This window comes from Plecotus auritus (genome assembly GCF_963455305.1).
Source record: "Plecotus auritus genome assembly, chromosome: 7".
In the NCBI taxonomy this organism is placed as follows: domain Eukaryota; kingdom Metazoa; phylum Chordata; class Mammalia; order Chiroptera; family Vespertilionidae; genus Plecotus; species Plecotus auritus.
In genome coordinates, this window is record NC_137774.1 from 142,659,863 (window position 1) to 142,685,881 (window position 26,019).

The 26,019-nt window shown below is 38.3% G+C and overlaps 1 protein-coding gene across 2 annotated transcripts; it reads right to left on the reverse strand.

Annotated features, from left to right (window-relative positions):
- PPWD1 (peptidylprolyl isomerase domain and WD repeat containing 1) lies at positions 1-26,014 on the reverse strand. 2 transcript variants are annotated; one of them, XM_080681054.1, is made up of 11 exons: positions 25,795-26,014; positions 20,915-21,017; positions 18,708-18,808; positions 18,363-18,483; positions 15,906-16,353; positions 11,082-11,272; positions 10,040-10,229; positions 5,447-5,628; positions 2,360-2,441; positions 1,246-1,428; positions 1-301 (listed from the first exon to the last, which is right to left on the reverse strand). In XM_080681054.1, the coding sequence occupies exons 1-11, from the start codon at positions 25,988-25,990 to the stop codon at positions 158-160; spliced, it is 1,941 nt and encodes a 646-aa protein (XP_080537180.1). In that variant the 5' UTR covers positions 25,991-26,014; the 3' UTR covers positions 1-157. The 2 variants fall into 2 exon arrangements, with proteins under 2 accessions (XP_080537180.1, XP_080537179.1); XM_080681053.1 differs by having other exon boundaries at positions 9-358; positions 25,795-26,010.
- Between the last annotated feature and the right edge of the window lie 5 nt (positions 26,015-26,019).

Genomic DNA, 26,019 nt, shown 5'->3' on the forward strand with positions numbered 1-26,019 from the left:
AAAGCTTTAAAAAATGGCCTTTAATAAAAAATATAAAAATACAATACTGCAGTCCTTGAAACATGATTTGTATGTTCAGCAAGTCTTAAGAGATTCCCAATATAAAATAATCCTGTTTATGTGTATTTTTATTTACACATTAAACAATACATCTGATTTACTTGACAGTAATATTTATGATGCTGACATCCTCATAGGGCTTATCTGTTTTGGGATTGACTTTGACATTGGAGATCCTTTGTACAACTTCCATTCCTTTAGTCACTCGTCCAAATACTGTGTGCTTATTATCAAGCCAAGGCTGTGTTGGAGGACAAATGGAAAATCTTGGTAAACCAGGTTTCTTAATTCACACCCTCTGGGCGAGCAAATTAAAGAGAATTTAAATTTATGCTTTACTTTTTTATGTAATTAAAAAGATTTACAGTAATTTCACTTAGAGAATTTTAAGAGTAATTTCTATGTTTATAAGAAAAATATAAAAGCATAGTATAATGTTTAAATATGTGCAGCTTTCAGATCAAAGGGAGCTGGAATGTGTTTGCTAAAGGCAAGTTCCTTTGCATAGTTTAAAAGGTAATTTGGAATAGTTTAAGTAGCATGTGCTTTGGCATTAAAGACGTGGGCACTCAAATGCTGGCTCTGCTACTTGACCTTTGGCAAGTCAGTCATATTTGTTTCCTCATCTATTACTTAAAACTGGGTATAGTGATACTAGAAGTATTGTGAATATTACATGAGACTGTGTGTCTGGCAGATAGCAGTTATATTTTTCTTTCATTGCTTAGTGCTTATTTCTAAAAAATAAAGTGTATAATTTTTATAATCATGTAGAACTACATAACAATAGAGGTAGATATTATACTGTATTCTGTCAAATCTACAATGCTATTGGTTGCATTCTGATTTTAGAGATATAAAAATGTATGGGGGAAATGTCTTAAAATCAGGAATTCATGTATTTTAATCCTCCATTCTAAAGACGAGGAAACAGGTCCAGAGGTGAAATAATTTGTTTTGAACTGTACAAAACAGTAACAGTGGTGAAGATGACTAAAACTTAAGTGTCCTAAATTACAGAAGTATTGTTTTACAAAGTATTTCTGATTTGTTGGGTAATTTTATCTTTTCTTATCTAAATTATTTTCATTTTGATAGAGACTAATGCAGCTCTCATCCACTGAATTTACTCTTAGATCATAACTTATGAAATCTTTGGCTTACAGATAATGCTATTCTACTCACCGTTGGTACTACTGTTATGAAAAACTGAGAACCGTTAGTATTCGATCCAGCATTAGCCATGCTGAGTGTATATGGTCTGTCATGTCGTAATGTTGAATGAAATTCATCTTCAAACTCTCCTCCCCATATGCTTTCTCCTCCCATACCAGTACCTGTTGGATCTCCAGTCTGAATCATGAAGCCCTTAACAGAAAGTACACAAAAAATATATTAAACGGGCTGGAGGGAGCCAATGGGGGAAAAAAAGGAACATATGTAATACTTTCAACAATAAAGAATTATTAAAAACAAACATATTACACTGTTCTTTTCTATATGTATGCTTTGGAGTTAGGGTTGTCAAAAGTGCTTTGTATTCAGTAAAATTGTAACTTTCTTTACAGTCACTCTATAAAGTGATTTTTATTAAACTCAGTAAGTTATACTTTAATTTGGATGATATATTTCTATTACTCAACTGCTACCAAATTTAAAACAAAATGCAAAGGTAATCTCATTTATAGACATCTATATCTTGCCCAATAATCTATAATGGTGTAAATAAGTTTTAGTATCTGTATAGTATCTTATATAATTGCCTCATTCTTCTCACCTCCCTTTCCCTAACCACTCGATTTTCTGGATTTCATTTCATTAATTACTCCAGAACCCTGAAGTTTGACTTTTCTCCTATCATTTCTGACTTGTCAGTAAACAAGAACTACATTTGTTTTATGGAATGCTGCCAACAAGATCCTGGGCAGGGTTCATTCCGCTCTTCAGGTATGCATGGTGGTTCTCACAGATTAAGTGGCATCTGGGCTCTGCTGTTACTTAAAATCGTATCTTCTTCGTTAGCTACTAGGAACAGTGGCTATTGGTTTTATCTCAGCATGACCCCTTTACTCATTATGTGACCTTGTTTTCAGCTGTTGAAAAAATATTGTTGCAGTGTTTCTAAATGGTAATTACGCTACTATTCCAGTCCTTGATTCTAGATTTGATATTCATCACCATTCTTTTGGCTTCCATAGTCCATTTTTCCTCTTCCTTTCTAATAAACTAAGTGTGAGAGAATGATATGCCTTAGGTTTAAACTTCTTATGCCTTAAATTATAAAATTTGCATAACTTACCTTAATTATACGGTGAAAAGTATGTCCATTATAATAACCATTTCTGCTATGAACACAGAAGTTTTCCACTGTCTTGGGACACCTACAATAAGACATATATTAAAAATATGAAATTTATTCAGAGTATTTAAGACAATTTCTTTGCAGTTCTGCTTCCTAATGGTGTTTTCAATATCATCTGAATGTTTCAGAAGGACAGTCTTTTTTTCCATAACCTCTTCTAACCTGAGGACAAATAGGAGTTGAAAGGGCATATAAGCAGTAGTATATTATTGTTTAGTAGCATATTATTATTTAATGTAGTAACTTTATATCAAGATTGCTCATTATAGTTGAGTTTAACAATATTTAGACTTCAAGGTTATTTAGTTTAAAAAATACAACCACAGCCCTAGCTGGTTTGGCTCAGTGGATAGAGCATTGGCTGGCACACTGAAGGGTCCTGGGTTTGATTCCAGTCAAGGGTACGTACCTCAGTTGCAGGCTTGATTCCCTGCCCCAGTCGGGGCAAGTGGGAAGCAACCAATCTATGTGTCTCTCTCACATTGGTGTTTCCCTCTGTCTCTCCCCCTCCCTCCCACTCTCTCTAAAAATAAACAGAAAAATATCCTCGGGGAGGATTAACAACAACAACCAAAATGTAAAAACAACAACCATAGCACCTTAAAATATATACAATTTGCTGTATATGATGGGTTAAGTTCCCAGTAAAAGTAATTTTCTCATAAAAACAGTATTATGGTTACAGTGATACATTCCTAACCAAGGACTTATTCACCAAAATGCTATCTCCTAAATTTAATCAACTTAAAGTGATAATCAGACACACTGAGTATGAAGCATTCTAAATAATATTAACTAATCCCATGGGGTGTTTTAATGTGGTAGCATTATCCTGTAACTAGAGGCCCGGTGCACAAAATTCATGCACAGGGGTGTGTGTCCCTCAGCCCAGCCTGCACCCTCTTCAATCTGGGACCCCTCGAGGGATGTCCGACTGCCTGTTTAGGCCCGATCCCGGTAGGGCAATCGGACATCCCTCTCACAATCCAGGACTGCTGGCTCCCAAACGCTTGCCTGCCTGCCTTCCTCATTGCCCCTAACTGCTTCTGCCTGCCAGCCTGATCACCCCCTAACCACTCCCCTGCCAGCCTGATTGATGCCTAACTGCTCCCCTGCCAGCCTGATTGCCCCTAACTTCCCTCCCCTGCAGGCCTGGTCACCCCTAACTGCCCTCCCCTGCAGGCCTGGTCACCCCTGACTGCCCTCCCCTGCAGGCATGGTCCTCCCCAACTGCCCTCCCCTGAAGGCCTGGTACCCCCCCCCAACTGCCCTCCCCTGCAGGCCTGGGTCCCCCCCCACTGCCCTCCCCTGCAGGCTTGATCGCCCCCAACTGCCCTCCCTTGCAGGCCTGGTCCCTCCCAACTACCCTCCCCTGCTGGCCATCTTGTGGCGGCCATCTTTGACCACATGGGGGCAGCCATCTTTGACCATATGGGGGCAGCCATCCTGTGTGTTGGAGTGATGGTCAATTTGCATATTACTCTTTTATTAGATAGGACAACTCTTAGAGCTGGGGTTGGAGGGAAAAATCAAGAGAATCCTGCATGAAGTACATCAGGGAGCAACAGGTTTAATGGGTGCATGGGTTCTAAATACTTGAAATGAGATGATCCAGGAGTCTAGATACCTAATTCATCTTTTTTGTTTTATTTTGTTAATCCTCACCCAAGGATATTTTCCATTGATTTTTAGGGAGAGCGGAAGAGAGAGGGAAAGACAGAAAGAAACATCAATGTGAGAGAAACACATCAATCGGTTGCCTCCTGCATGAGCCCTGACCAGGGCCCAGGCTGGGGAGGAGCCTGCAACCAAAGAACATGCCCTTGACCAGAATTGAACCTGGGACCCTTTGGTCCTCAGGCCAACGTTCTATCCGCTGAGCCAAACCAGCTAGGGCAGAACTACCTAGTTCTTTGTTCAGTACCAACGTATGACATGATAAAACATTCATATTCAAAATAACTAAGTACTTTTAAATAAAGGTGTTGTAAAGATGTTACCTTTTGCATCATGACTAGCCAGAGACACTACTGTATTTGGTATTGCATGCTCATTTTGCAAACTTTTAAAAATGTCCAGAATACTATTTTCCCTTTTTCAATAGAAGCCCCTATGTGTTTTATTGGAATTCGTTTTCAAAAATACAGCTACAGGGTGTAAGGAAGAGGAAGTAGATGTCTAGCAAATGTCAGGAAGGAAAAATAAGTATCCTCTCCTTAAGAGATTGCTTTGAGAGGAAAACCAGTTATAAAAAGCGAGCCACAAATCTTATAGTTGGGATGTGCGGTTAATGGTAATAGTAATACACATTTGTGTAACTTTTTAGTTTCATTCATCACTTTCATAGCCAAGATGTTTTGTCCTCGTATTTTAAACCTGTTAAATATCTATACTAATAAAAGGGTAATATGCAACTTGGTCAGGATGCCCTCACAGTAACAACCGAACAGCAGGCTGTGTGGGGCAACAAGGCTGGCAGGGGCATTAGTGAGGAACGACCAAACGACTGAACAGCACGCTGCGTGGGGCGACCAGGCCGGCAGGGTGGTTAATGAGGGATGACCAAATGACTGAACAGCACGCTGTGTGGGGCAACCAGGCCGGTGGGGGGGCAGTGAAGGGCAACCAAACAACTGAACAGCAGGCTGTTTGGGGCAACCAGGCTGGCAGAGGAGGGCAGTGAGGGGGGGGGGGGGCAGTTGGGGGTGGCCAGGCCAGCAGGGGGAGCAGTTAGGGGCGACCAGGCCAGCAGGGGGGGCAGTTGGGGGTGACCAGGCTGACAGAGGGGGTGGGCTGAGGGGATCTCCCTCCCCATCCACGAATTTCGTGCACCACGTCTCTAGTGTGTATATATGTACAAAAATGTCTAGAGTAACAGTTAATCAGAAATTTCAGGGTTGATGCTCTATCAAAGATTTCAATTCTGCAAAATTCCTTGTCAAAATAACAAAAATTTTAAGTTGCACAGTTTCTTCAAATATGCACATTTAAAATGGTGTGTAAGACAACAAAAACAATACATACTCAACAGGAAAAAGTTTGATGTGAATGTCTCCCATGCTTGTGTGGATAATGGCACTATCTGAAACTCGTTTGGGTCCTTCAGCCTGAGTAGCTGCCATAACTTCTTCTTTAGAAGGTTTCTCATTAAAAACATCTCGGTCAGAATCTGCACTTTTTGTATCTTCTGGTTCTCGTTTGGTAAACTAAAGGAGGAAAATAAAAAGTGAGTAAATGAATTAAAATTTTCATCTGGTTAAAGCTTATGAACAAATTTAATTTCTAATGAAATATTTGAGGAAGGTATGAATTCACATCAGAATAAATCCTTATTTCAGGAATCACTTCCTATCAAAGGGTATGTTAAGGCAGTTAAATTATTTTTATACTTATGTGAAAATGATCTATAAATGAAGATGTATGATTTTAAGTTGGATTTGATATCATTTTGAGCAGAAATTTTTTGAGTATATACACATTTAGCAAGATGCAGGTTTTCTTGACGTAGGGTTCTACTTTTGCCTTCTAGCCTACTTTTCACTAGGAACCCTGGGTTTCAATTCCAGCTGTCATTTACGAGGTATATGACTTTGGGGAAGTAAATTCACTTCTTACATTTCCTCATTTATAAATGGGAATAATAAGAACTACCCCAGCCAAAACCGGTTTGGCTCAGTGGATAGAGCGTCGGCCTGCGGATTGAAAGGTCCCGGGTTCGATTCCGGTCAAGGGCATGTACCTTGGTTGCGGGCACATCCTCAGTGGGAGGTGTGCAGGAGGCAGCTGATCGATGTTTCTCTCTCATCGATGTTTCTAGCTCTCTATCCCTCTCCCTTCCTCTCTGTGAAATATCAATAAAATATATTTAAAAAAAAAAAAAAATACCCCAAATGGTATCTGTCACAAAAATTAAATGAAGGGATGCAAATTGCTTAGAGAATAGAGCTTACCATATAGAGAGCACTGTATATATATATATTAACACTTGTTATTACTATGAACAGGACCTGGGGCTAGATAGGATGAGGATTCAAAGATAAATCAGTAGTGAAACTTGACTTTTTTTTTTTTTTTTTTGCAGAGCCCCATCTGATATACCTAAACCCTGAAGCTTGGGAGAAAGAATGTAATTATGAGTGAAGTTGCAGAAATCTCAGGATTCTCAGGGTATAGGGAGAATTGAGAAAAACCTTTCAGTTGTTAAAACTCTGGATTTCTCAAGGCCTGTTTCTTTTGACTCTCAGTAAGTAGAAATCTTCCTTCCCAAGAAAGCTCTACCTGATGCCAGCTGAGTTTCAGGAAGGTAAAGCTTGTGCCCAGGCCCTGTCTTGCCTAATAGCATTCCTTGGTCCACTTGTATAGATTCCAAATAACCAAGTTACGATGCGATTGCCTTCACATCTTATTCTCCAGTTTTCAAAGGAATGGCAAGTCTGTTGTACTATTTATATGAATCTTTAAAGTTATCTTGATTTAGCACACATATGAAACTACTAAAATTCAAATTTTGTAAAATTTTACTTTTATTTCATAATATTGGATTTAAAAAAGAATAGAAATGTACGTATACCATTTTAATTTTGCTTAAGAATATGTACATCCAATAAACCTCAGATAATTCATGAAAATGTTAGCTGTATAAAGACGCACTGTGAGGGACTTACTTTGTTTTTCTATCCCAAGTTTACAAGAAAATCTGTGGTTTAATCAACATAAAAGTAAATTTTGGGGAAAGAAAAGAAAACTTATTACTTAGTTTTTAAATAAAGTGGTTGGAAAATTATGTTTTTAGTGCATATCAAGAATTACATTTTGTGATTAATTTGTACCTCCAAAGTTAAATTACAGGTAAAAACAAGAAAAATTATTTTCCTTTAACATATATTGATAAAATTTTAGCAATGACTTTGGAAGTTATAAGAAAAATTCTCACCTTAAAAGAATGTACCCATTCTAGGTTAAAAACTTTGTTGGGGTAGGGAAATGCTATTTCCTACATGTACCAAATGCTGGTAACCTTAATAGTATCACAGTTGCTTATAACATGTCAGATGAATAAATAAATATACTATAATGGGCCAGACACTTTACCAAACTTTGTGGATTTAATAGTGAAAAAAAAAAACACACGTAGTGCCTATATTTACAGATTTTATATTATCATGAGGAAGAGATGACAGTGTCAGAAACCAAAAACAAACAAAGAAAACCCCAGCAAATTATTCCAAAAGTGTGACACCAACACAATCAGGCACACCTAATCCAGACCTGATGTCAGAGAAGGCTTCCAATCTGAAGTATGTGTAGGAGTTGGGGGGTTTACTAGTATGTGTAGCTGGCAAAAGGAATAGCATGTGCAAATGCTTAGATGTAAAAAAGAATAACCATACAGAAGGCCAAGAGGCATATGAAAACATGCTCAAAGTCACTAATCATCCGAGAGATGCAAATTAAAACGACAATGAGGTACCACCTCACACCTGTCAGAATGGCTATCATCAACAAAATGACAAGTGCTGGCGAGGATGCAGAGAAAAAGGAACTCTAGTGCACTGCTGGTGGGAATGCAGACTGGTACAGCCACTGTGGAGAACAGTATGGAGTATCCTCAAAAAAACTAAAAACGGAACTCCCATTTGACCCAGTGATCCCACTTCTGGGAATATGTCCCAAGGAATCACAAACACCAATCAGAAAGGATATATGCACCCCTATGTTCATAGTAGCACAATTTACAATGGCTAAGATTTGGAAACAGCCTAAGTGCCCATCAGCAGATGAGTGGATTAGAAAACTGTGGTACATCTACACAATGGAATACTGCGCTGCTGTAAAAAGGAAGGAACTCCTACCATTTGCAACAACATGGATGGACCTGGAGAGCATTATGCTAAGCAAAATAAGTCAGAGAAAAATAAATATCACATGATCTCACTCATTTGTGGAATATAATGAACAACATAAACTGATGAACAAAAACAGATCCAGAGACAGATAATCATTGATAAGATCATCAAACCTCAGAGGGAAGGCGGGGGGAGGGAAAAGGGAAGAAGGAGAGATCAACCAAAGGACTTGTATGCATGTATATAAGCATAACCAATGGACAGACACTAGGGTGGTGAGGGCACGAGCGGAGGGTGGGGGGTGGGAGGGCAATGGGGGATAAGGACACATATGTAATACCTTAATCAATAAAGAAAAAGAAAAAAAGAAAAAAAAAAGAATAACCAACTTATCACAAATGAGATCAAGTTCCGTATGGTTAATATAGCAAATGACCTAAAAATGAAGAATTTTAAGGTAGGAGGCCAGCTAATACAGACAGCTGGGGAGTTAGGCAGAGAAATATAGTAAGTCCTCACTTAACGTCATCGATAGGTTCTTGGAAATGCGACTTTAATCAAAACAATGTATAACAAAATCAATTTTACCACAGGCTAATTGATATAAATGAGTTAAGTTCCTATGGTATTACTTCTGATCACAAAAACATCACCCAAACTTCTAAATAAAGATCCAAAACACTTCTAATATTAAACATTGAAATGAAACATTGAAATAAATGTGAGCTATACATATATTAAAGAAAGATTAGTAAGAAACAGTTAGATAATTATTTCACAACCTGCTTATTCCAGTTCAGGGTGATGGGTGGCTGGAGCCTATCCCTGCAGTCCATGGCTCAAGGCGGGAATCAACCCTGGTCAGGACCCTGTTCCATGCAGGACATGCTCACACACACCTACACTCACTCAGACTGGGACAATTCAGACATGCAATTAACTAATGTGCACATCTCTGTGATGTGAGAGGAAACGAGTACCCAAAGAAAACCCACACAGACATGGGAAGAATGTGCAAACTTCATATTGCAGTGGTTCCACCCGAGAATCCATTTCCCCCCTCATCAATGTTAAAAGGAAATGACAATATTTGAGGACCTGCTGTAATCACATTTGGGTCTCAGAAAGTCTCTGATTGCAGTGTGAAGGACAGAATAGAAGGACAAGAGGTCTCTATACTTTAGATTTTTCTGTTTAGTTGAACAGACCACACAGTGCTACTTCTAGATAGCTTTGTAATTTGATTTTGAGCCCAATTTTAATTAACATGTAAAGTACTTTTAATTCACTAGGAAAATATATTCCTCAGGAATATACAGTTCTAAAGTAGCAACATTACAAAGGAGTCAAATGGTTAAAAAATGTGTTTAGAGAAGAAAATGTGCAAGTTCAGGGGAAATAAATTATGTTCAAGAGCAAAAATTGTAAAATAATAAAAACACAGAATAATTTTTTAAAACCCCATAGTAAAGACTATTTTGGCTTCAATTATTACCATAACCACTTACTTCCTATTATCTTAGACAACATAAATAGTTATAAAAGCCAGGTTGAAAAATTTTCAAAACAGAATAGAAAACGGTACAGAAATACTTACAATCAAGTCCTACTTAAAAATTCTACAATATTTATGTTATAAGATAGTATTCTGGTTGTTTAGAAAGTCTATTATTGCCAACATTCTCTTCAGTTGAAAGCACAAGCCAAGAAAATAAAACTCCAACCAAACTGGAGGAAACATTAAGGTCTATCTCTTAGTACGTCCACATACCATATAAAATCTATTCTTTTTGAAAGACGTACAGACTATTGTTGGGTCAGCTTGAATATTCTGAAGAACGGGGTTTTCAGAAGCTTTCATTTCTATAGTAGTTGCAGCACGATGTTTTTTGGCTATTCCCTGGAACAAAGCCAACTGCATCACCCTAATATTTTCTTGCTTGCCTAAGATCCGCACACACCTGGAAAACACAACGTTTTATACAATAAAATTTTCAGAGTTAATTCCAATCATAACAACTTTACAGATAAAAGCTGGGAATCAGCTATTCTTTATCTTTGTACAAAATAACTAGTGAAAGATTTTTAAAAAGTGTTTCTTTACCCACCTCACCACCAAAAAAAGCTATTTAAAATTGGTAGGGAGCTATAATTTTCAGGTTACAAAAAAATGCAATCGTTCAGTCATATAGTCTTAACCTATCCCCATTATTTTAGTCTATGTGCAAACCTTCAAAGATTTTTGTATTGCTAAGAACTAAATATAAATTTGTTTATATGTGAGAATGTACAGCACAAGATTTTTTCTCCTTAAAATATACTTTTAAGTTCTTTTTATTTACCTTCAGTGATAGTATCTGATTGTAGCTTTCTGAACTAAAACCAAATGGACTGTTTGCACAAAGGCTTATTGTGGTTTCATGCATTTTAAGTTCTGATTTTATGTCTAGCAGGATGTAATGCCGAATTCTGTGGTTAAAATATTTGGCAACATTTAACATGAACCAGGCTAATTTAAATCAATAATCAAAAGACAGACTATAACTTGTTAAAAAAAACAACAACAACAACAACTTGAAACTATGCATATCTTCTTTCCATTTCTTTCACAAACATGAGTGGAAACTTTTTACATAAGAGTATAAACAACAGAAAGACCACAGAAAAATCCAGTCAAAACATTTGGTTAAGTTTAGACATTTGGGACCATTCCACTTGTCTTGGAACAAACAAAACTCCCATTGTTTCCCTGAAGGAGGAAATGATCCCCAATAAATGCATTAAAAAAAAACATACATCATATTAAAGCTTACCGGTTTGTTTCTACATTTATAACTTTAATGCCCAGCATTGTTCCATATAGCACAAAGTGTCCAGTTTCATCAAAAACTATATTAATTAATCTCACTGCATCCACCTTCTCCAACTCACGTTCTACAGCCATTCGTCGGCCAAATTCCATGTCTGGTAGCTGTTGCCTCATTTGCTGTAGTTCAGTAAACATCTAGAAAACAACCCATTTATTAACAAAAAAGCTACATAATAAAGGGAATGCTAATTCAAATAGAAGCAGAGTATACATTAAGAGCAAGTGACAGTTTGTGTATTTGCATTATGTCGTATGGAGGATTCTAAACACTATTTCAATCATAAAAAGAAATTTACACTAACTGGTTCTTCTAATTAAATTAAAAAGTCAATGTAATTACTACTTTATAGGATATTTCTGCTGCCATTTATAAGCTACAGACTAGCAGTTTCTATTCCAGCCATGGGCAAACTACGGCCCGAGGGCCGGATCCAGCCCGTTCGGCTGTTCTATCCAGCCCGCGGAGCCGAAAGAGCGGAGGGTTCTCTTGCTCTCCCCTCCGCTCCTTTACTTTGAATTTATATTAGTTCACACAAACACTCCATCCATGCTTTTGTTCCGGCCCTCCGGTGCAGTTTAAGAACCCATTGTGGCCCTCGAGTCAAAAAGTTTGCCCACCCCTGTATTAGACATATAATGCAAACCATATAAGTAATTTAAAATTTTCAAGTAGCTACATTAAACAAAAATAAAACAGGTAAAATTAATGTTTTATTTAACCCAACATATCTAAAATATTAACATTTAAACATTAAGCAATTCAATAAAATTAAGATAAAATTACATTTTTTTCTCGTATTAAATCTTAGAAATTGTATTTTATACTTTCAGTTTATCTCAATTTGAAGTAGCCACATACTCAAGAGCCACATGTGGCTACTATATTAGATGATGTAGCTGTAGACTATTAAGTCTTTATATAAGGATCACAGGGCCTGACACACTAAGCACTCAATGGGAGGAGGAGGAGGAGGAAGAGGAGGAGGAGAAGGAGGAGGAGGAGGAGGAGGAGGAAGAGGGGAAGGGGAGGAGATATACTAAGCACTCCATTTTTTTTCTTAATCCTCACTCTAGGATATGTTTATTGATTTTAGAGAGATGGAGAAGGAGAGGGAGGGAGAGGGAAGGAGAATGAGAGTGAGAGAAGGGAACTGGGAGGAGAGAGGGTGGAAAGGGGGGAGGAGAAGGAGGAGAAGGAAGAGGAGGGGAAGAGAAACATTGATGAGACAATCCCCAACCAGGATGTGCAACCTAACTGGGATCATATGCAGGGTACAGGGGATCATGCTCTAACCAACTGAGCCACCCAGCTAGGGCAGCACTCAATTCCTGTTGAATGAATAAACTCTTATTATTTCACTAATGTATAACAATTTCATGATATTTCAGAAAATATTTCAAGTTGTTTTGACATGGAGCAATACTTATAGTGTTCTGGGCTGCAAACATTGCACAGCCCCTCCGTTGCCAGGAGGCAGGATGCCTTAGGACTGAGGGAGGTGCAGTAGGTCACCGAACAATGGGTCGGTTAGAGTTTAGAGGGAGGTGGCGGTTCACGCTCTGGCCAAGCGTGCCCAGGAGTTGCACCTGTGCCCTGACTTTCTTGGGAACGGCTGAAATGGCTTTTGTAACCTTTGGGTTGTCAGTGTAACTGTCCTAACTCCCTCTTGTGGTTCCCGAGTATAAATCTGCTGTAACACCTGTGGTCTGCACTGCAGTTCGGCCTTTACCGTGGTGAAGCGCTGCAACTGTGGTCGCTGGCCAGCTTAGTAAAGGCTCATAAATTTTGATCTCTGTCTCTGGTGGTTGTCTCTTGCGGGTCGCCCCATAACAATAGTTAGATTATCATTAGTAAATATGATGTAGGATAGATGCTTATTTTTATGGGTGTACTTTAGTTTGGAAATTTGGTTTACTTTTTTTTTTTAATTATTTTATTTTATTGATTTCAGAGGGGAAGGGAGAGGGAGAGACAGAAACATCAATGATGAGAGAGAAATATAGACCGGCCACCTCCTACACGCCCCCTACTGGGGATCAAGCCCACAACCCAGGCACGTGCCCCCGACGGGAAGTGAATCCAGGAGGACCCTTCAGTCTGCAGGCTGATGCTTTATCCACTGAGCCAAACCAGTTAGGGCTTTTTTTTTTTTTTTTTAGATAATTAATACACAAATATAGGGGTCACATCCAATTACTATTATTACACTATAGGCCTCCCAGAATATATGATCTTTACATTTAGTTTCCCAGGCATTTAGGGCATCAAAGAGCATAATTCAAAAGTAGTTCTCCATTGCAGATGAAAATAAGCCAGACTTATGTTCCATCTACTTCTTTTTTCATGTCTGAGTTAACTAGAAATCTCCAGTTTTTTTATATATGGAATGAACAATATGCTCCAAAAATCAAAAGGAGGTAGGTGTGTTAGGGAATGGTCTTATAGACCAGCTAAAAAGCCTAGTCATTAGAGTTCCTTTTCTCCAATCTGTGAGACTAATATATGTTATTGATTTCTATATTCATGTCAGAAACAGCTTAGAAGTTAGAGAGAGGATTCAGTTTCAAGACTTAAAGTTTGCAGATGGCCATCTGCCATTGATTTCAGAGAGGAAAGGAGACGGAGAGAGAGATAAACATCAATGATGACAGAGAATCATTGACTGGATGCCTCCTGCACACCCCCTACTGGGGATCAAGCCAGCAATCTGGGCATGTGCTCTGACCAGGAATCGAACCTTGACCTTCTAGTTCATAGGTTGACACTCAACCACTGAGCCAAACCAGCTGGGCCATATATTTATTTTATGTTAATCTAACCTGATAAGTACATCAAAATCCTGCTACAGAATTCTAGCCTTACTATCAGGGCCTCTGTGATACACAACTGTGTGGCCATATGCATTGATTCTGGCTAATAAATGCTAGAAGATACTTCACACCATCCAATCAAATTTGTCTTTTAAACTAGGACTCTTACTGGTTAGAAACTTCTCCCTGTGACATGGAACTGTGAAAATCCAGTGACTTACTAGTTACTAGCATTGTAACTAATTTAAATGGCATTTGCCTTTTTCTTTTTTTTCAAACTTTCTCATTCTGAATCAACTCCTGACATAGGTTTTAATACTGAGCTCTTGATACTTTAGTTCTATCACTTCAACAAATGTTGAAGACAATAATGAAGAAATAGAGGGGACTGAACAGCTCAGAGTATGTATGTTAAAGAGATTTATATCCAGAAACTAGGATTTGAATATTCTTTTTCCTAAGGAAGCTTAGAAGAGCTGCAAGTTGGTAGAGTTTTGCAAACAATATTTAACACTTGCCACCAAATAACAGTGCCACTAATAAGAGTGATAGCATTTTTGAAGAGCTTAATGCAGGGAATATAAGGTAAATTGGTTACTACGGAGACTGGAATCAACACGGTCATACAGTAAATATTACTGCTACAAAGGTTCAACAGACTCTTACCACTAGCAATTAAAGAACTACTTGATGAAAACAGCTGATGAGATCCAAGTTTCCACAAAAACTAGTTAACTCTGCATGGATATACTCTTATTCTATAATGATACGCTCTAACAAATTCTTGTTAGCAGTAATTATGTGTCAGGTACTATTCTTAATGCTGGAGATACAATCATGAGCCAAAACAGATACAGGACCATAGACTGTATAAAGTTTAGTCTACTGGGGGTTGATATACGTGAATCAAATAATTGGACCATACAAAATGCTTTCTAAAAGACAATAGTGATATACAGTCACATTAAAAAACAGTTGTCCTAGACTGGATAAATAGTGGAAAACTACCAGAGGAAGATACCCTTTCACTGAGATTTGAAGAATAAATTCAACAGGTAATGGGAGAAATGGAGGGAGGGGTAACTCCAGGTAGAAGGAACAGAATGTTCAAGAAACTGAAGCAAGGCCTAACTGGCTAGAGTAAGAGGCAGGGAGGTGAGTTACACTAGGCTGAAATAGTAGGCAGACACCACAACATGGCAGGCCATTATTTTGGTCTCGATCCTAAGAACAACAGGAAGTAACTGAAAGGTTCAAAGGATGACATGATCAGATATGTGCTTTTAAAAAAATTACTCTACATGTAGCATGGATAACAGATTAGATACTAGCAGATCATGTTATAAGCCAGGCAAAAGATCATGAACTATGATAGTGACAGGTGTGCTGAAAGGAAATGATGGATTTAAAGTATATTTAGAAAGTAAAATTGTCAGGACTCATGATAAATTAAATAGAGGGGTAAGGAAGCAGAGTTAAGGATGACTCAGGTTTCTGGCTTGTGCAATTAATGGATGTTGATGCCATTCACGAAGACAGGGAAAAAAAAGGAAAAAATGGAAAAGATAGTACCAGGTCTGTTCATAATAGAAACCTGGAGAAATAAATTTGGGAATAGTCATAGACAGACACGAGTGAATAGGTGGAAGAGGGTGACTTAGAATGAGTTCTGAAGATCTTAAGAGAATGAGCTTGCAAACAAAACAAAACAGAAAAAAACAGATACATACTAGAAGGATCATTGGCTCAGAAAAAATAAACCTAGAGAAGAGAGTTTTGAAGAGCAACAATGCAAAACAGCAGGCAACTGAATATTATAATATGCCAAGAGAAAATAACTATCAATTTAATATCCTGAAAAAATGTCTTTTAAAGAAATAGCACAAAACAAAGACATTTTCTGGAAAAAAAAAAAATATATATATATATATATATATTAAATTTAAATTGCACTTACACTTAGTGATTCGTCAAAGACTCTCATGAGTTTTCCAGTTAAAAACCTGAAAATTCTCACTTTTCTATCAGAACCAATTGTAGCTATTTTCTTCCCATCAGGTGAAAAACATATGCTGGTTGGATAAGCCTTGCACTTGGCAAATTCATATAAATCTGTGTCAGTTTTATATTCCCAGCTCACATTTTTGGGGAATTTATATTCATGGGGAGGCCCAGTCCAGTATTCAATCATTCCAGATTTGTCGGAAGACACTACTGCTTTGTAAACTGGGTTTAGCCGTATTTGAGTAAGAGGTGACGTATGGAGTTTGTCAAAAACATGAAGTGGCTGGTTATCTCCTCGACCATCATAAATAAAAATTTTTCCTGTACTCTTCTCAGAAGCAGCAACTGATGATATGGCATCCCCTGGGCAATAGATCCATTCGCATTGTCCAGGAAAATAGCTGAAATAATAAAGAATTGAGAGAAAAGGGAGGTCAAAACAAGAAATAAGCATCCCTTCCTACCCCCACTACTAAAAAATGTCCTGGCCAGTGACCAGTGATTTGGCTAGTTTGGGATTCCTTGCTCAGAAAAGGCAGAGAGTTACAGAATGGGGAGGAACAACTAAGGACAGTTACTGATTTTTCTCACTCTGACCTCATCAGTGCATTGATAATAACTTCTGAGGATCTACAATCTGCAAGAAGAGAATTGCTATATAGCAGACCATTTACTTCTGTGAGTAGAAAAGGAAACCTAACTAGACCTGGGACTTAAGATAGTTTGGGGCAATGCTTTTTGAACAGTATGTTATAAATCCATCCTTGAAATATTAAAACTCAAATTATTTTAGTTATGACTATGTTCAAAAGAAAATCATGCTTTTATCACACTATCATTATTGGTAACTTGATATTAAAACTATAAGCTTTGAACATGCTCCCTGATGACCAGAGTATTAAAAAAATGAGATAGAGTTATAATCAACACACCAAACTTTTACACTCAAATAAGTGTTGTCTCCTTCAAAGTAATCAGTCTGAGAAGTTACCGTTACTCTAATGATGGTGCTGATGCTCTAAACATTTTTGGGACTCTTCTCTTTGAATTTCTATCAAAGCCTAAAAAAATACTCTGTCAATATTTGCAAAAGTGGCAAATGTTCAACATTTATGTATAGATTTTATCTTAAAAAATAGCTAACATGGGGAAACAAAGCTGGGGAGTAAGACAGATGATCAATAGGTGTTTCTATTTGTAATAAAAAAATAAGTTCTGACCATAAATGAGACTGATTTCCTTTAGTGGCTTGTACACTGGTTTAATAGGAAATTCCAAGAGTCCTGCTCTGTACTGAACTACTGTTTTTCTCCATCCCAATTCATATGATGAAGCTCTAACCGCCAATGTAATGGTATTTTGCCATAGGGTCTTTAGGAGGTAATTAAGTTTAAATGAGGCCTAATGGGTGGGGCCCTATCCCCATAGGCCTGTGGCCTTCTAAGAAGAGGAAGATACCACTCCTCCTTTCATCCCCTTTTCCCAATGAAAATACAATGTGAAACACAGAAGAGAATTCACACCAGGAACCAAACCCTGCTGCAACCTTGATCTTGGACTTTCCAGCTTCCAGAACTGTGAGAAAATAAATTTCTGTTTATGCCACCCAATCTTTGGTCTTTTGTTGTGGCAGTCTGAGCAGACAAAAACATGTCTCAAAACTGTTTCTGACAACAATGCTAAAACTTTCCAGGTGACATTCATTTAGGTGTATATAAATTCAGGTGTATGTTATCTTTAAAAAGACATGCTTGAAGCAAAGTATTAGTCTCATTACTGTACAATTTAACTACAAAGTTTGGGTATCAATATACTTTAAAGTTTAAAATCATCAACAATTAACTTCTATTCTAAAAATATGCATTAGCTTTCTAAGAATACAATACCACAAGTTTAACTCTAAGTACCAGTAAATTAGACATGATGGACCCTTGTTAAGCAGTGTTAAATAGATATAATGGATTCTTGCTATGATATTGTTTTGGAAATCTCTGCAGTGATTATGACAAAAACCACAGCAAAAGCCTCCAAACAGCATCATAACAAGGATTCACCATTTCCCAAGTGAAATCCAAAGGTCCATTTTTTAATGGAATGGTAACATATTCTGTTTAGAAATACCTATGAGTGAAGTTTAGTTTAAAAATTATTTCATGCCCCGCTGGTGTGGCTCAGTGGTTGAACATCAACCTATGAACCCAGAGGACATGGTTTGATTCCTGGTCAGGGCACATGCCCAGGTTGGGGGCTCTATTGGGGTTGCGCAAGAGGCAGCCAATCAATGATTCTCTCTCATCACTGATGTTTCTCTTTCTCTCTCCCTCTCCCTTCCTTTCTGAAATCAATAAAAATATATTGTTAAAAAATTATTTCACTAAGTCAAAAAATATGTAATTTAAAAAAGACTCACCCAAGCTTCAGCATATTGATCATGTCAAAGTTCACTACATCAAACACCTTCATTGCTTTATCATCACCCACAGAACAGAACAATGCTCCCTCAGAGCTAACTGCAATACTTTCAATAACTCCTGTTTAAATAAATAAAGTTAAAATATCAAATACCAATGACATAAATGCACATAATTCAAAGAAAAAAAATAGTTTAAAAAAACTTTACAGAGCTAACATCTTTATATTTAATAATAAGTATATTTGTAACTTAACACACACACACACACACACACACTCACACACACAAACACAGTTTAAGAGAGCCAAAAAAAAAAAAAAAAAAAGTAAGTGAAATTCTTACCCAGGTGACTGCGAAAATGTTTAACAAATTCAATTCCTTCTTCTACCTTTTTCCAGAACTTAACATGTCCATCATGACTGGCAGTAATAATAAAGTCTGTCCTGCACATACGAAATTATAAAAGTTAACATCTAAAACAAATCTATGAATCACTCAATATCCCCAAGGCAATCATTAACTGAGAATCTCTGACACTTTCAGAATAGGTTTTCAAAAAAAATCTTCCTTTATGCAGGCCACTATATTAGGATAGATAGAACATTGCAAATTTTGAAGTTCTTTTCTGGATATCATAACTAATTTTCATCTTAAGACCTAGGCTCAGAATTGAGTTGGGACTTGACATTAAAAAAATAAAGAAAAGAAATCTCACTGGGAATCACTAGACCTTAGAGTATTTTAATGTTAAAATTACCCTACAGGCTATCTTTTCACAGGGAAAAGGTTCTATTTTTCAGAAGTTCATAAATTAAATCTCCACACATTACTTTCATATACAGCAAAATTCAACATAGGTTTGTTTGTATTCTATGCAAGGTATTTTGGTTGTTTAAATTACCAAAAATATAGTTAGGGGAAAAAAAGATTTTGTACAGAATAATCTTGTCAGCAGGTATATAAAAATAGAAACCATTTATTGAAGCCTACTATGTGCCAGGTACTTTACACACATTACCTTATTTAATCTTTACAGGAACTCTATTAGTGTAGGTATTTTTTATCATCAATTTATGAATTAGAAAATAGTTTTGAAATGTTAAATGTATTTTCCCTAGGTCCACAACTGAAGAGCGGCATTCAATGTCAGACCTGCCTAACTTCAAAATCTATAATCTTTCTGTTATACCCTGCTGTTTTGGGCAAACACACACACACACACACACACACACACAAAAAAAAAAAAAAAAAACAAAAAAAAAACTTGAGGAGCCTGGAGAGTGTCTCTCAGTGAACAGAGTCAGCCCGAGCACCGAGGTGTCACGGGTTTGATTCCCAATCAAAGGGCATGTACCCAGGTTGCAGGTTCGATCCCTGGCCTGGTTGGGGCACATGCGGGAGGCAAACAATCAATGTGTCTCTCACATCGATGTTTCTCTCCCCGCACCCCTTTCTCTCTTCCACTCTCAAAACTTAATGGAAAAAATATCCTCGGGTAAGGATTAACAATAACAACAGAAAAACTTGAGGAGAGAGTGATAGCAATTCTAGTCTAATATGCTGCTTTATACACTGGTAACTTTGGATTGGGAAAAGTGCTAATGTCTGTCAGAATTATTCTATAAAGGAAAAATAAGGATATTTTAAGTTACCACAATTAAAAATGATAATATTTTAATTCCATGTATATCTTAAATGGCTATCAATTGACTCAAAGAGCAAAGTAATTCATCTACTTCTTTCCATAATCACTGCCAATATCATCCAAGTCACCATCATATCTCATCTAGATTTCTATACTAGTCTCTTAACTGCTCTTACTATATCCATTCTGGCCCTATTTAAATCCATTAATCTCACCACAGCCAGAGTGGTCTTAAAAAAATAAACCTGATGTTACTCTCCTGATTACAGGCTCAAAATCCATACAAGGAATAGAAAACTCTCTAGGACTTAACCCTTGCATTTTTTGCTCCAGCCTCATCTGCCATTTAACTTCTCTAAACCTGCTTCCTCACCTATAAAATGTAGATTACAGTACTACCTCGTTAGACTGTTCTTAAGATGAACGAGATAATTTATGAAAAAGCTTTAGAACAGTATTGGATATAATATGCACTTAACATACAGTAGAATATTACTATTATGATTATTCTTCTCCAAATTCCATTCATTTATTTTGAAGGTCCTGTGACATTTCCAGGTGGTCTTAGTTCTAATCATTTCCCCATTAGTACTGAAGGGGCCAGCGACCAATTACTCCATCTGTTTAACTAATATACTCTTCTTCTGGAAAGCTCAGACTAGTTCATCTTCTTTTAGCATTTATTTCCAAAAGACATGCGCACAAACTGAAGAGTTCTGTCTTAGAGGATGCATTCCTTGTGTGATACAGGAAAGAATATGTCAGCCTTAACTTAAACTTCCACAGAACCTATAAAATTAAATAGAAAACCATAATATCCTAAAGTTACTTCTATTAGTCCATGTCAAAATTGAAGTATTTTAAAAAAATCTTTTCAGAAAATGTAAGAAGATGATACACTTACTTGGTGCACACTACATGGGTGATAACATCTCTATGCATGTAACTGCGCTCGTACATAGATGCACTGGGGAGATTATCAAGATATACTCTTTCAAACTCTAGAACTGAGGAAAAAAGAAAAAAATTGTTTTTAACAATTGGAACTAAATACTATTTTGTATTTCTAAATTCCATGTTGTATTTTCATCTAGATTTACTTTGTCTATTCCACATGTAATAAAAACAAAAATCCAGTGTCTCATGTCACTTGTAACTTTTATTATTGCACAATATTGAACAGCACTAATATTTAGCCAGTCACAAGTTCTTAAGTAATACATAGATACTTAACTGTCCCCAGAACTTAAGCAATGAATGGCTGGCTTAATATGAAGGTTTCACTCAAAAACAAAACCAAAAACCTTAAAAAGCTTCATGAAAATACCACAACCATTTTCTAACCACATAGATCCAATTATTAGTGCTAATTTAAAAAATAAGAGGCCAATAGCCATCTATAAGATGTCTCAGTTTATCTTTAAGGCACTAATCCTCTTTGAAGCATGATACTGGTTTTTTTAGAGTTGAGAAAACCCTAGAGAGTATCCAGTTGACTGCTTCCAAAGCACTTTCCAGGGGCAAAACATTTGTAAGAGTGATAATGTGAGAAAATACTCATTTCATTATATGAGCTATAAATAATTTTACTAGTAAAAGATAGTATATGTGTACCTAACAAAATAATCCAATGACTATTTTATTTACCCAAAAATGTCCACAAAGTTGCCAAGTAAAATGAGCTATTTCAGTTTTTTATAACTACTGTATATCAGACTCAAAGCTGCGTCCAATGGATTACTTTTCCCATCATTTTTAGTAACAAAATCCCCATTTTTATATGAGCATATTGACATCCAGCTATAAGATAACCTTTCTCACCTCCTGCAGTTAGGTGTAACATTGCACCAATGAGATAAAAGTGGAAATGTTGTGTCACAGTCAAGAATTCTTCAAAATAAATAAAAGGTGTACCCTTCTTCCCTTCCTCAGTCCTACAGCTTGGAACTGGGATATCCTATCTAATAAAAGAGTAATATGAAATTGACCATACCTCCGCTACACCCACAAGCCACGCCCACCAGCCCATCAGGAGCAAGTAGGCAAATTAACCCAACCAAGATGGCTGCGGCCACAGAGAGAGCAGGAGGCTTGGGTTTCCCCGGCAATGGAGGAAGCCAAGCTCCCGCAGCCCTGGCCTCCACTCAAGGCTACAAAGTTTCAATAATAGAAGATAAATAAATCCCAGATACCAGGGCCTCTGCTTGGGTCGCCAGGGGGTGTGGTTGGCCTGCAAACCACCACAGGCCCCTCGCCCAGGCCACCCCACGCCCCAAGGGAACCTCCACCCTGATCTGGGACACCCTTCAGGGCAAACCAGCTGGCCCCCACCTGTGCACCAGGGCTCTATCCTATGTAATAAAAGAGTAATATGCAAATTGGCCATCACTCCAACACACAATATGGCTGCCCCCATGTGGACACAAGACGGCCGCCAAAAGATGGCCAGCAGGGGAGGACAGTTGGGAGGGACCAGGTCTGCAAGGGAGGGCAGTTGTGAGCAATCAGGACAGCAAGGGAGGGCAGTTGGGAGGGGCCAGGCCTGCAAGGGAGGGCAGTTAGGGGTGACCAGGCCAGCAGAGGAGGGAAGTTGGGGGTGACCGGGCCTGCAGGGAAGGGCATTTGGGGGGGGGGACCCAGGCCTGCAGGGGAGAGCAGTTGGGGGTGACCAGGCCTTCAGGGGAAGGCAGTTAGGGGTGACCAGGCCTGCAGGGGAAGGCAGTTAGGAGCAATCAGGCTGGCAGGGGAGCAGTTAGGCATCAATCAGGCTGGCAGGGGAGTGGTTAGGGCATGATCAGGCTAGCAGGCAGAAGCGGTTAGGGGCAATGAGGAAGGCAGGCAGGCGAGCAGTTGGGAGCCAGCAGTCCTGGATTGTGAGAGTTATAAGAAAAATTCTCACCTTAAAAGATTGAAGAGGGTGCAGGCTGGGCTGAAGGACACCCCCCACCCCCGTGCATGAATTTCGTGCACCGGGCCTCTAGTGAGCACCATAATTCTAATAACCACTCAGGACAAAGGTGAGGGCCATTCCCTAGTGATGCCAGGACAGTACACTGGAAAAAACCTAGGTTCCTTTGGATCCTCCAAACCAATCCTAGACTGTCTACTTTGGGACTTCTTTTACATATGAGAGAAGTATATCTTTATCTTTTCAATGTTATTTTGTTGTTTTCTGTAATATGGAGTTAAATTTAATCCTATCTGATACACATGCCTTTTGCTGCCAGTCAGTTCACTTATTGAACAGGTATTTATTGAAAATAGGTTCCAAGGCACATGGAATAAAGAGTAACACATAGTTCTGTCCTTGAGAATCCATTAGTTTAATTAAAGGTAGTGCCATACAATCTATAACAAAAGCATAATATGCTAATTAGACTGGACGTCCTTCTGGACGACCTTCCAGATGAAGATAGGGCTGCAAGGGGAAGCCCAGGTCCCGGGTGCCAGAGGGAAGCCGGTGCCAGCAGATGGGGGAAGGCAGGCCTAGACTTGCACAAATTTCGTGCATCGGGCCTCTAGTCATTTATAATGTCTCTCTGAAAATGTATTCAAAAGTCCAATAGCCAAACAATGCGTTAAAGGAAATGGTTCCATTTCTAGAAAGTTAAATATATTATTAAACTCCTGTCCTTTTAGACAAAATCTTCAATGATGTTTTTGTTGTTGCTGTTAATCCTTACCCAAGGATATTTTTCCCATTGATTTTTAGAGAGTGGAAGGCCGTGGGGTGGGAGGCAGGGAGGAAGAGACAAAGAAACATCTTGGTTGCCTCCCATTGGCGCTCAGGGCCCATGCTCTAACCACTGTGCACACCAGCCAGGGCTTCAATTATTTTTTAAAACATTTCATACATCTTTGAAATTTCAATTTTTTTCAAACTGAATACGCTATGGAGTGACTTAAATACAATAAGCATCTAATTAAGGGTGAAGATTTTCACACCTAATAATTTCTGTATCTGTCTCAATTGTTTTTTAAGTTTCTAAGATCATTGTCTCCTAATACTAATATCAGCACTTTGATATTTTTGGACCCTCCTCCCCCACTTATTTTCCATAAAAAAGAATATGCAAGAATATTCTAATTCAATAAAATAAGTAAGAGCATAAATACTGTAATATTCATTCATTCAGTAAATACTTATTGAGTACCTGCTATATGCAAAGCAATGGAGCAAGACTTGCTCTTATATGCTTAGTCTTAGCAGTGGAGAGAAACATTAATCAGACAATCACATGAACAGATATACAATTTCAAAATGTAAAACGTGCAATAAGGAAAAGTTATTATGGAAACATTTATCAGGAAGCCTTGGCAATAAAAAAAAAAAGGTAATAACACTTTAAGGGTGTCAATGTACAAGGTTAAAAAAAAATAGCTTTTTTGCCCTAGTTGGTTGGTTCAGTGGATAGAGCATCTGCAAGGATTCCAGTCAAGGGCACAAATCACATACCTTGGTTGCAGGCTCCTCCCCACAGGGGCCCTGGCCAGAGCACATGCAGGAGGCAACCAATCGATGTGTTTCTCTCACATTGATATTTCTCTGCCTTTCCCTTTCCCTCTCTCTTCCACGCTCTCTAAAAATCAATGGGAAAATATCCTAGGGTGAGAATTAAAAAAAAAAAAAAAAAAAAGCTTTTTCAAAATTCGGATACATAAAATTTGAAGGCTACCTGTGGTAAACATTATCTCAGAGTTATTAGCAATGTGCTTTAGAAACCCAGCCCAGACTGGTGAGGTCACAGGCTTCCCAGAGGAGGTGATATCTGAGCTGAGCGCAAAGGGTTGAACAACAACAAAAAATTAGCCAAGACAAAGGGGGGAGGGTAAATATTCCAGGTAGAGAGACACACCAAGACACCCCAACAGTCATCCAGTGGAGAAAGAGTATGGCCCAAGTGCACAGGAGAAACAAGGGGTTATTATGGAAACATGCTGGCTAGATAAGGACGGAGGGAGCGTATTATGAAAGGCCTTGTAAGCCATCATAGGGAGTTTCGACTTTATTCTGAAAATAATGAGACATAATTAAAGAGTTAAGTAAGGAAAGTGATAAAGTAAGATTTGAATTTTTAAAAGGTCACATTTTCATGGTCTTACCCGTTTAAGGAAACATTTCATAGAAGAAAAAGAAAATGGAATCTATTCCTTTACTCACTTGCTTTGTTTGATAACATTTTGTCACTGTTCCACGTTAATAGCAAAATGCTTCATGTCCTGGTATGTAAGGAGTATGGTTTGAAAACCACAGAGCTCTTGTTTTAGATGAAAATATGTGATCCAGGAAACTTACCCCTGGATCACACAACTCATTAGTTGAAGAGTCAGGGTTGAACTTATCTTTACTTACGTACACTTTATGATTCTAAATAGGCACCGCCATTCCCTCACTCCCGCCTCGCGTCCCAATACACTGACACCACTCCTGAACTAAACGCCTCTAAGGGAACCAGTACTCTTCCACAGCTTCTAACCGGAGTTACAAATACCAACCTCCTAAGGCCGCAGTAGGGACTCAATGAGAGGTGTCAAGAACATAGTAAGCATTGGCATAAATAAGCATTAGCATCTATACAACAAATCAGTGATTAATAGTATTTGATATGATCAAAAAGACGCTGTACTGCGTCCAAATCATTACTTCGGGAGCACGTACAGGCACAGAGTGGCCAGAAGTGAGAAGACGACCCTCGGTTCCGAGGGCACAAACACACCGCCGTCTGCGGGTCTGGCTTTAACTTCCCCACTCGGGGCGCGCAGCATGCCTATCTCTGTAACTACCTTTCCTCTTCTTGGCCAATGTTGCCTCTACAGGTAACGGCCCCACCCAGCGCTCTTCATTATCCTCTTCGTTCTCTTGGGCCATTGCTACTGCTACTGCCAGCTCGCTCTCTTTGAGTTCCGTTTTCTCCGGTTCCTCCGGGTCTCGGCGCCTTCTTCTTCTTAGCTGGGCATCACTACCACCTTCCGCCGCCATGTTGTCCGAATCGTCAGAAAAGGCGCGAC

Coding starts and splice junctions, on each gene's coding strand:
- PPWD1 (XM_080681054.1), bottom strand. CDS start 25,990: ATGGCGGCGGAAGGTGGTAGTGATGCCCAGCTAAGAAGAAGAAGGCGC. Junction 21,018..25,794: donor ATTGGCCAAGAAGAGGAAAG/GTAGTTACAGAG, acceptor TTTTTTCCTCAG/TTCTAGAGTTTGAAAGAGTA. Junction 2,442..5,446: donor ATCAAACTTTTTCCTGTTGA/GTATGTATTGTT, acceptor GTCTTATTGTAG/GTGTCCCAAGACAGTGGAAA.